The sequence below is a fragment of the Fistularia commersonii genome, chromosome 15, assembly GCF_037954325.1.
Source record: "Fistularia commersonii isolate RoL2024-O1a breed Wild chromosome 15, RoL_Fcom_v1.0, whole genome shotgun sequence".
NCBI classification, from domain to species: Eukaryota; Metazoa; Chordata; class Actinopteri; order Syngnathiformes; family Fistulariidae; genus Fistularia; species Fistularia commersonii.
The window spans coordinates 7,266,958-7,278,527 of record NC_141298.1 but is presented as its reverse complement, the minus strand read 5'-3'; the positions used below and the strand labels follow the sequence as shown (position 1 = coordinate 7,278,527).

The following is an 11,570-nucleotide window of genomic DNA, read 5'->3' as shown; positions in this document are numbered from 1 at the left end:
CTGCTCTGTATTGCACCAGGGATCCTTTGTTCAGTTTATGCTGGCCCCGCTTGACATATAATCACAGAGTTAATCATAAATCTGAAGAAAATCAGAGTTTGTATGAAATTGTTCAGACTGTTTCAGTGAGAATAATGCTGTATACCTGTGATATAGTTAAAGAACTTCAACTTTTAAATACTAAGTCTAAATTTGCTTACAAGCACAGCTTTATAACTTCAAAAAATCTGTACAGCTTATTCTTTGTTGCGTATATATTTTATTCTATTTCATATAAAAAGTGAGTTGCAACAAGGTAGCATTGCAGTAATAAAAAATACATTCTGTAAAAGTAGTACAGTTGACAGAAACTGACTGATACTTTAAGATTACAAATAATATATATGCTTTCAAAGCATGTTTTGATATTTTTTTCCAAAAAAGAGCATCTGACCTGAGAACAGCAGCATGAGCCAAATGAAAGACATCGAGTGTTTCCTTCCAAGAGACAATCCCACGATTTTTTTTTTCTCGTACAATCTTCAGTGTCTAGTCACCCTTGGCAGCAGCGAGACTGAATACCAACACGATGAGGAACAAAGAGGAGCAGAGTAGCGACATTTTGGTTGCACCAATATTGATTTTCACCTCCCGAGTAAAATGATCTACGTCTATAAAGTCCCTGAAGGCTTATTTAGAGGCAGTTCTTCTCTCTGTTAGTGAGAACAACAGTCATGCATCTTGATTTTTCCTTGATTTTCATTCGACACATAATTGTAATATTGAATATAATTTTAGTAATTGAATGTAAACTATTGATGTAGTACATTTTTTTCTTTTTTTTCCGTGTGATTGAACTACAACAATCACACGGAACTACAACATTTTAATGTGTTTTTTTTTCTCTTTTTGTTGGCCTTTTCCGTCAGCTACGTAAATCACCTAATCTGTGAATTACCTTGTAAAAAAATTAAAACATTAATATTGGGAACTTTTTGGTAACTTGGCTCCCTAATTTCTTTTGTGAGAATGTATGATGAGAGGATTTTGAGCCTCTTCCTCTTGATTTTCATAATAAACTAAAGCCCCACTGCAATAATACCAACCATGTGAAAATGTGATTTTCTTTTTTTCCTCTCTTATGTTTTCTTTCTGCTTATTCTCCCGTACACTTGATTACTTTTTTGATTTTTTTCTCCCTTACCATAATGATCGTAGATTTGATAATATGATTACAATTCTCTTGTTATTCACCCTTTTCCCTTTTTTGTATTGGTTTGCAAGCTTTCTGTCAATTCGTCATTCTAATTATAACTAAACAATACAAATATTTTCATGTTATCTATGTATAACTACAATTTTTATTTCCACTGTTCATGTATTTTTCATTTTTTGTCTTTTCCCCCCGTAAAATATAACAAAGCTTCATAGATTATATTTCAGTTTGAGTCCCGATTGTAATATTTTAATGTTTTAATGTTTTAATGTTTTTTTTAATAATTTATGAATTTCCATTCCCCTAACATTCACATTTTTGACACGTCTGTATTGTAAAAATTTGATGTGCATTAAAACCAAAAAACACCTATAAAGTAAGTCCACTATTTTCACACATAATAAACCCTTCCAGCCAAATCTAACAATTACTGAAATTGAAGGGGACAGATTAATGATCCTCAGTAATGCCGAATGTGACTTACAGGACATTTCTCAGATAGCTCATGTATTGATCATTATATTAAGGATCATAAAGGTGATTTGAGGGTCAAACTTTCAACCCCTTCTCTTGTTCAATTTAAGGTTATGGCCTCCGGTAACTTGGTAGCCATATTGGCTTGTACGTTGACATTATTAAGCCCTGAGCTGGAGGCTATTTCGGTCTTGAAACATTTTCCATTGTCCCTTTTTTTCAATCAGTCCTTGTTGCGGCACACTCTGTGGTGCTATTATCATGTCAAAAAGACAAAATGAACAGGTGCAAACACTTGAGCAAGCACAAACACATCAGCCAGCAAAGAAGCCAAATTAAATGTAAAATTATAACCATTATCGTGCCGATAATGTCATTTAACATGCTAATAATGATAATAATGATTGTTGTTTTTGTTTAGTGGGAGAGAGGGAAATGGCGCCACTATACAATCTCAGAGGTTTTTTTTAACAATTTCCCTGATTATAAACAGACAAAACATACGAACAAACAAACATGGCACAATAGAATCGAATGTCAATGATATAAACAGGTACGGGGAAACAGAAGAACATTCATTTTGTATGCAATCAATTAACTGTAAGAGTAAAAATTAATCAATTAAAAAAATAAATTAATCATGATAACAATTAAAAAATGAATAAATAGATAAAAAATGGCAAGGGGAAAACAATATGTATACAAACAGTGAGTGACACAGGTGGTTGGCCTCGCGGGAGCGCGCACCTCGAGTCAGGCGCGCCCCCAAACCGTTTCGGCGCGCACCTTGACGGTTGGGGGCGCGCATCGGGCTCCACGCTCAGCGCCTGACAGATGGAGCTGTTGTGACTCGGCGGCGGGCTGAGGAGCGGGCGGGCGACGAAACGGGACGATACCGAGGGGTTTTTTATGTCGGAAATGGGAACAGAAGACACTGAAAATGGAGAAAATTCGACGAATTCGGTGAGACGGGAGGACAGAAAGAAAGAGTCGCCACTAACACGGCAGCTGGCATGATAGCCTTGTGGGACTAACGTAAACACTAACAAATGCACCGTGCTGTGTGACTTGGATTTGCAACTAATCCGCCTTCAAAAACTAGCATTTTCGCTTACATCCACTGTCAAGCCTCGTAAAAATGAATTGGAAAGAAAAAAAAAACTCGAGACCCACCATGTTTGGAAAACACTTTTATTCGGCTCATACCAAATCTAATTTCTCTCGCGTAAAATGTATCATTAGACTTGAGATTTCCATCCCTCCGCTCCTAGTAGTAGACGCGCACCTCGTGTCTGAACGCAGATGCTGAATTCCCCGGTTTATTTATTTTATTTCAGAATATTTTAGCCAAGACTCAGCTAAAGACAAATTCAAATATATATTGAATTATATAGAAAAAAATAAACTAAGCACTCATGAGACCAACTCGCTGGTTAAAAACTAATAATTACCAAATGGGGCGACAGAACTGGTATCTGAAAATCTAGCGTGAATCAAAAAATAAATATTCCATTTGATATCATGTTTTTTGTAAACATGTTTGAATTTGATCACCTCAAAAGGCTGTGATAAGAAGATAAATATGAACACCGTCCTGTCATGACCCAGCAGCGCCAATCTTCCATTAAAGTCTAGCAATATTAAATTTAATTTCGTTGTTTGTCACATAGGACCAAAACAATCTACATGGAAGCCAAATTCGAATACATCACCCGTCAGAAGAAATTATTATAAAACATGTTGTGTCTAGTAATACACCATATCATATCTATGTATAAAATGAATTTATTGCATCAAAAGACCACTTTTTTCTGAGTTCATTTTTTGTTGTATGATGAGTGAAATTGTTTGATTTCTTTGAAATTTGTACAACGTGGGACTTGAATTTCTGCCAAAACAGTCCGTTAAAGATGTAATTCAACTACGATCACAAGTAATTATTACTGTTGTGGTGTGTGTGGTATTTTCAGGTGGACAATATATTATTTCTCCGACAGAAAGAAAATCATCTTTTTCAACCTTTGGATGACAATAATAGGTCACAAAAGATCTAGTGATATGACAGAAAGACAGGCACTGTTTCAAATGTTGCCTTTTTCAGATTACGTATCATGTTAAGTACAATTTTAATCCTCTTTTCAAAATAAATGTTCAATATCTTTTATGCCATTTTTGACTTGTCTCCTTTTTGATTTTGCCTTTTTCGCTGCTTAAACAGGCTCTGTTGGAGAAAAGCCACTGTTAACGTTATTTAATTTCCAAAAATCAGTGCCTTTTTTTTTTTTAGACGTTTTCCCCGGAGGGGAGAGGGAGAAAAGAGAGAGATAGAGTGGGGAGGATGGGGAGCGCTTTTGTCACTCAGGTCTGGAGGCTCGCTGAGTGGAATGATAAACAGAAGCCTCTGCTGTCCCTGCCAGAGGCCCAAAATAGAGGCTAAGTGCAACAACCCCGGGCTCCATATAAGTCTGCCGGACCTGTTGCTGGCTTCCTGAAGCGTCCACCTGCTGTTGGGGTCCTGGGCTTTATTTAGCGCGTCTCACTCAGCAGAGACTCACTGTTTCCTCTAAGCATGTTGTGAAAACACTGTTGTCGAGTGTCCCAACTATGTAGAACATGACCCGTGTGGGGTTTTTTTATTTTAAATCTATGAAATCTGTTGTTGGGTGTAGATGAATATCTTATTCTCGGCTCGTGGAACTGTTGATCTCAATACTCATTCATGCAATGCCGACAGGTCAGAGTTCCGAGTGGGGTTTGATGTGTCCTGGCCGGTAGAACTCTAGCCAAGGTCAAAATGGAGTCACTTTTTTGTCTAGATTTTGCGAGGCAGAGTATATTAAAAAAAGAAATTAACTAATGCCAGAGCAGAATAATAGATTCACTTATGAAACAGGTTGATTTGGTACTTTTTTAAAATAATTAATTAAATAATTACCTTGGATCTTTTTCACTTATTCACACAATGTGTATTTGTAACAAGAAAATGATTTATGAACTCTGAAAATTTTGACATATATGTAAATCTTGTTTTTCTCATTAAAAAATGTCATAATAATATCTGAAATTAAGGAAAGGATTTTTTTCTGAATAGTTGGAAAAACAAACATTTCACACAAGATGTTGAGAGCCATTGTCAGGAAGGAGTCAAAAGTTTGCTGAATTATTTAATGACGGCCTCTCAATTTGGGGTCTTTTTAATTAAAACATTATTTACTGTTTTTTAATAAAACATGATCTCGGAGCCAGGGGTTTAAATGAAGATTTAATTAATCATCCATTCTTCCATCCATTGTCTATGAATCTTATCTCTCACTGATGGTTTCAAATGGCATGGATGGAGCAAAACAACGTGGAGATACATACAACAGTTAACTCACTCATTTACACCTCATGACAGTTTAGTCTTCAGTTACCATAGCAACTGCTTTTAGACCTTGGGAGAGAGATGAAGAACCCATTAAGATAATGTTTAAGAATTTTAATCTTTGAATACAACTCTTCATGCTTTAGTAGTACTTTATTTGTGAATCGTCATCATTTGATTTTACGGGAGTAGTTTTAAAAATGATGAGCCGAAAAACATGTTTTTTGGAGGACTTGTTGCTGAGACTACTTTGGCCTGATGATTGTTTTCCCCCAGCAGAGCGAGATGCTAGTGAACCAGCTAAGGGAAATCACTGGTGTCCAGGATCCTCATGTTCTCAGCAGAGCTTTGAAGGTAAGAAACCCCCTTTCACTCCCTGGTGTTATGGAGCAATAAAACTTTGGAGTTCTTATTTTGACATACTTAAGCCCAAAGCAAAATACATACAGGATGTAATAAAATTGCCATATTTGTTTGAAACACAGTAATGCCAGATTGAATTAGTAAAAAAAAAAGACTCATTAATTGTACTTTAAATACAACATCAGTACCATCCAGCATAGATTTGCTATTTTCTTCAGATTTATTTGTTTATATACAGTATAGCAACAATAGTAAGTATTTATACTTTCGGGATCACGGCATGGTTGGTTTATAGGGGATGTTTGTGTGTGTGTGTGTGTGTGTGTGTGTGTGGCTGAGGGCTAAATCTGAAATTATTTATAGTTCCATTCTCTAATGACAGGGCACTGGTCAGATTACTTGTCTTGAAATCTTAAAATGGATATCAGTGTTTATATTGGACAAAATCACAAGTCAGCCTTGTTGTCAATTTCTGCACATTTACTTGACAAACAGAGGTAGACACCTCTTACTTTCCCACGGGGATATGAAATTAACAAAATATTGATAATAAAGTGCACTTTAACAGTAGAGTAAACATTAAACAATAATCATTAAACTGTAAAATATAATCTACTGGTACTGAGGTGAAAGGATGACGGAGATTTAACAGCATAAAACATGATATGTATATATATATGTGTGTGTGTGTGTGTGTGTGTGTGTGTGTGTGTGTGTATATATATATACATATAAATATATACGTGTGTGTGTGTGTGTGTGTGTGTATGTATGTATGTATATATATATATATACAAATTCAAATTACATATACTTATATGCAATTTGAATTTTTTACGTATACAGGTAGAGTAGTAGCAGAGGTTTCTGTGCAGGTTACTTCCAAAAACAGTCAGTAAGTAATACCATACAATTGCAGCATGACTACAGCAGGTGAGAAAATAAAGTGGATTTAAAGGCATAAAAAAAGTCAGTATATAGAACATAATACAGGCGTGATGGATTTTACTGTAACCGTGCAAAAATAGCAATAGTGCAAAGTGCAAAATAGTGCAATGTATTGTCAGAGTCCAGTCTTTTGGGGTGGGTTGGGGGGCAGAGTGGTAGAGCAGATAGAGTGGCAGATTGGGGAGAGAGTACGTCATCCTGGAGGGTAAATTTGACTTAATCTCACCATCAGTTTCACAGCAAAACACCCTAAATGTGCTTGTTTTGACTAGGCCAGTCAGGGTGACATCGGGCATGCAGTTGGGTTGCTGATGATGCAGCCAGCAGAAGTTCAGGATCCTGGTGAACCCCAAGAGCTTGGTGCCCCGAGGGAGTCCTGGGAAGGACAGAAAGGTGAGACATATATAAATGCTATACTAGCTGTACATGAGCTGTACTTCGAATGTACTTCACAGTAACCTAAATTGGGAGTACTATTTGTCATTTCATTGTTTGCTTGTTTTGTCCAGGAGTTCACAGAGATGAGCTGCAGGCCGCCATTGCGCTCAGCCTACAAGAGTCACACAACGCCCAGGAGGAGGACAGAGAGTTCAACCGGTATGAGACCGTTGTGTTTATTCATATAAGAATATTTTTCATTTTGCCATGAGTCGCATCGAATTGAAGTGTGACAATAGAGCTGTTAGGTAAGTGAGTAAACAACGCTATCTCACGTAGGCCTAAATTTTGCACTACTGACTAAATCCGCAGAATGTCTGACTTACAATGATATCTTAATTTTAAACTCTGCCATCTAAAAGTCTTATTTTTATTTTATAATAAAATGCTTCTCATCCAACCGACTAGTTAGATCAGTTTTAAGTATGACATGTGACCAATCGCAGGGCTCTGGAGGTGAGCGCTGAGGAAAACTCATCCAGGATTAAGAGGAAGACATGCGAGGCCCAGAGCGACATGTGCAGCCCGTCTGACTGGATCCGTCAAGACAACTGGCCCGTTGGCATACGCAACGTCGGGAACACCTGCTGGTTCAGCGCCGTCATTCAGGTGAGGTGGTTACAACACTCAGTTCCCCTCAGAGAGACTCAGAAGAGCTCAGTCTCTACACCAATGGGTGGTTTTCAACCGAAACAGGACGTGTCTCTGTTTTGATCACAAGTAAAATGGCAGAAAATAAAGACAGGTGTGTAATATAGGTTTTATTTCTGAAATCCAGAGCCAGAATTGGCTCGGTGAACCTGTTTTTGAGTTCTAGCTTCGGAATAGACTGACTGTGCATGGCGCTTTAGTTGGACCAAAGCAGATACTAAACAGAAGAACATCTGTTACATCAACGTTCTGCCTTTGTCCACTGTCCATGCTGGAATTGAAGCTAACTGAAATCGCTTAGTTGCGTGGATGTTCCAACTTGGGCAGTCCTACATTTATCGAAATGAAAATAGAAATCAGATTTCATTGAATCAAAAAAAAAGCTGAATTCAGAATTGATCAACATCATATCAACCACGTTTCAAGTGGAAGTGCTGTACAACTCAGGGGTTATTTGACTTTTGAACAAGTGAATTAAAACTAAAATATACAGTGTTTCTTGGGTATGTAAAATCCCGTCAGCTCCGACACAGTCCCACCTTCTCTTTCTGCACCGACTTAAAATAGCTCTGCTTGTTTATAGACCTGGACTTTCCCCTTAAAGTTATTTTGATATGGCCCAAATTTCACACCTTGTTGGTCAGCAAATGTTGTTTCAGCGTTCATTTTTTTAACATTTGACTGCGTTTGTTTAGTAAAACATTAACTCAATTGTGATGAAATAAGCACAGGTCTTGCTAATGCTTATACTAGTTTTATTAAATTAATATTTCTTTCCTGTCCTTTTTTTCTTTCCTTTTTAATTTTTCCAGCTTTACATCTTTAGACAGCATGCTAACGTTATCACCTTAGCAATAAAAACAGGGAGGTGGCATATCTGTAGTTTTTGCGCTAATTTGCTACTTCTCTGCTAAGCAAATTCATTCTGCAAACTATTTTAAATCAGGAAACAGGTGCCAAATATCAACTGAAAAAGTGGTATGTTAGCATCACTTTTCTAGTAAGTCTCAAATGTCTTTAATTTGATAATACAAATAGTCATTTTAATAAGTGCAGAACTAGCCTTTTGATCAATGCTAACACCATCATTAGATAAGTATGCCAGACAATTAGTCATTCCAAATACATGTAAATTTACTTGCTTAAATTCAACTGCAATAAAAAATCAATATATAAGTAAGAATCGCAAGACACTGTAAATTAATAGAAGAAAATGTATAGAAAAATGATTTTGTAACAAGAGTACTCAACTTTAGTCCTAGTAAAAAAGGGGGACTATGGTGAAATTCAGTTGCTTTTACTTAATTTCAATAATCATCATGGGATCATTAGTATGTGAAGGTTGAATCTTCTATTTAAATATTTATTGTTAAAATCACATTGTTTTTTCTGTTTATTAGAGACTTAATTGTATTTTTGGAACAACTTAGCAGTGTCTCTTATTCTTATTCTTATTCTTATTCTTATTCTTATTCTTATTCTTATTCTTATTCTTATTCTTATTCTTATTCTTATTCTTATTCTTATTCTTATTCTTATGCATTTTCCACTCAGTATTTTGGTTGAGATTTATATTTTGCAATCATTTTGCATGGATTGTTACATATTTTCTCTCTTAACTATGAGTTAACTTTTTTGTGATACTTTACTATTATTTTAAATGTTATTGACATGTTGTTTTCAGTTAATTCTCCGAGACTTATCTTTAGTTTTACCGATTTAAACAGTGACGCACTGGTCATTTGTCTGACACTGACAATAATCCATATAAATTGTCTAGGAAAGTTAGGATTCAATTAGAAAAGTAGAGCAAAAAACAAATAGTTTTTTTTATTTGCATGTGGACAGCTAAGTTATATACCTTAATTTAACTATTGAATGTATTTTATACAGGGATGTATTTTCCTCTGATCCTCACATTTATTATAGAAAAATTGATTGTCCTCTTAATGCAATCATTTGAAACATGAGCATGAAAACAGAAGGGTGAGGATGAGAGCACATAGCGCCCTTCAAACTGCTAATTCTGTTAGTTTCAAGCTCAACCTAGTGAATCCTATCAGGTGCCTTGGCAGAAACTGGATCCTTTCAGATGCTTATGGATGATTAAATAGCGAGAGACACAATGATGCAGCGAGCATACAGTCAGCAATGAGGACAGATAGTGATTATTCTAAACAGATATGCTTCGACATCTGCGGAGTAGTCAAGAACAGTGTTTATTATCACCATGTTTTATCATAGTAATATAAATTTGTTCCAATGAAACTCTTTTGTTTTCCTACTGGCATTCGTAAGTTCATCACCCACTGATAAACAAGTAGCCGTCGAACGTAATTATACTATCAGTCTGAGACCAGAACAACCACAGTGGTTCAGTCACGGCTCGCATTCCCTCTATTATTCTTTGTGGGAAAATTTACAGTAAAAACCAAGATAAACCTTAATAGAATTTCCGTCTTGAATGGAAACACATATCAGGATGTTCAGAAGCGCTCAGTGACTCACAACACATGACATCTAAGACTAATTGGCTCATATTGATGATATTAGTTTATCACGAGAGGATCATATTGCAAAGTACAGTGACGTGTGTGTGTGTGTGTGTGTGTGTGTGCGTTTGTGTGTGCATGTCTATGTATTCAAAACTTCAGTATGAGAAGAAAAACAATTTAACATGCAGCTGTCCAGAAACTAATACGATTCACCTTTAGATAACTTGAAATGTTTTTAAATTTGTATCATAACTTTCAATTGTGTTTAGTTTGTTGAGAATGATCAGTTCATCTGTTTAATTCCTTTAAAAAAACTTGTATTTTAATAAAATTATCATGTAACTATCCAGTCACTGGACATATTTAAAGATAAACTAATGCAGCCAATCTTAGAAAGACTAAGACTGAGCTCTAAGAAAGGAAATGAAGGAAAATGCAATGATTACAATCATTAAATGCTTAATCATTAATAAAATTAACAGGTGATAAAGGAGTTGATGAAGGTTTAAATCATCATGTGTTGCTTTATTTTGCCCAAAAGACAGTAATTTCAAAAATGAGACATAGTGGAATATTGGCACATAATTAACATAAAATAAAACCATGCATGATATATATGAAAATATGTCAAATCAGCAAAATATTATCAAGATTATCACGAGGGACAACTCAGTGTCACTCTTCTGGTTGATTATGGAACACCGGTGCATAAATGACAAAAGTCTGTTTCTTTGTGTTTAACATGAATGTTACAATTTATGTTCCGTTTTAGTCTCTCTTCCACCTGCCAGTGTTCAGGAGGCTGGTTCTCAACTACAATCTGTCGGAGAAAATCTTGGAGAAGTGTAGGAGTCATGCAGTGAGTTCACTAACTTACACGATATTTATTTATTTACTTACTCACAGTCCTTACCAGCAAATTATTTATAGACACATTTCGCCTTGATAGAAGATTGTTGTTATTCAGTGTTTTCCTCGGTCACAGGACAAGAGGAACGTTGCCTTCATGCAAGAATTGCGCTGCCTGTTTGCCTTGATGGTAGGATCCACTCGACGGTTTGTTGATCCCTCCGCTGCAGTAGAATTACTGCGAGACGCCTTCAAGACCAGTGAGGCCCAGCAGGTAAAAATGTCATACACCGCCTACTTGTTTGTGCCCCCTGCAGGGTCAGTAACTCTGTCCAAACCCCACAGATTGTTCATGTGTACCTCAGGGTTCACTGCTCGGTCCTCTTTCATTCATGAAATGTACAATTTCTTTAATTTCTTTTGTTGCAAATGTCCACTGATAATAATAATTTATCCTTTATTAACCTTCGTGGGGAAATTCATTCTCTGCAATTAACCCATCATGGTTGAACCATGAGCAGTAGGCAGTAGTAAGCTGCCGTCCACCAGCGCCAGAGGAGCAGTTAGGAGTTCCGAGTCTTGCTCAACAATACTTCAACACACTAGGAGGAGGCAGGAATTGAACCAAGAGTGTTCAGTTCCAAAAACTATTGCTCTATACCCTGTTCCACACCTTCCCTATTACAATCTTTCTCCTCTACACTTGTGAAACATGGAAACTGTACGCAAGACCCATAGGGATGCTCGAGGCCTTCTACATCAGATGCCTACAATGTATCCTGGGTATATCCTG

General features: G+C 36.4%; 1 protein-coding gene across 4 annotated transcripts in view; it reads left to right on the top strand.

Moving 5' to 3' along the window:
- Nucleotides 1-2,497: 2,497 nt before the first annotated feature.
- The window catches only part of usp28 (ubiquitin specific peptidase 28), a 28,498-nt gene continuing 19,425 nt past the window's right edge, over nucleotides 2,498-11,570 (top strand). For 2 of the 4 annotated variants that reach the window (XM_086160441.1, XM_086160439.1), the window contains exons 1-7: nucleotides 2,499-2,632; nucleotides 5,310-5,387; nucleotides 6,617-6,737; nucleotides 6,854-6,941; nucleotides 7,229-7,391; nucleotides 10,701-10,787; nucleotides 10,914-11,051. In XM_086160441.1, the coding sequence (XP_086016567.1) occupies nucleotides 2,579-2,632; nucleotides 5,310-5,387; nucleotides 6,617-6,737; nucleotides 6,854-6,941; nucleotides 7,229-7,391; nucleotides 10,701-10,787; nucleotides 10,914-11,051 (729 nt within the window). In that variant the 5' untranslated portion in view covers nucleotides 2,499-2,578. Of the gene's footprint in view, nucleotides 2,633-5,309; nucleotides 5,388-6,616; nucleotides 6,738-6,853; nucleotides 6,942-7,228; nucleotides 7,392-10,700; nucleotides 10,788-10,913; nucleotides 11,052-11,570 lie in introns of all 4 variants that reach the window. The other 2 variants (XM_086160440.1, XM_086160442.1) reach the window with 2 other exon arrangements.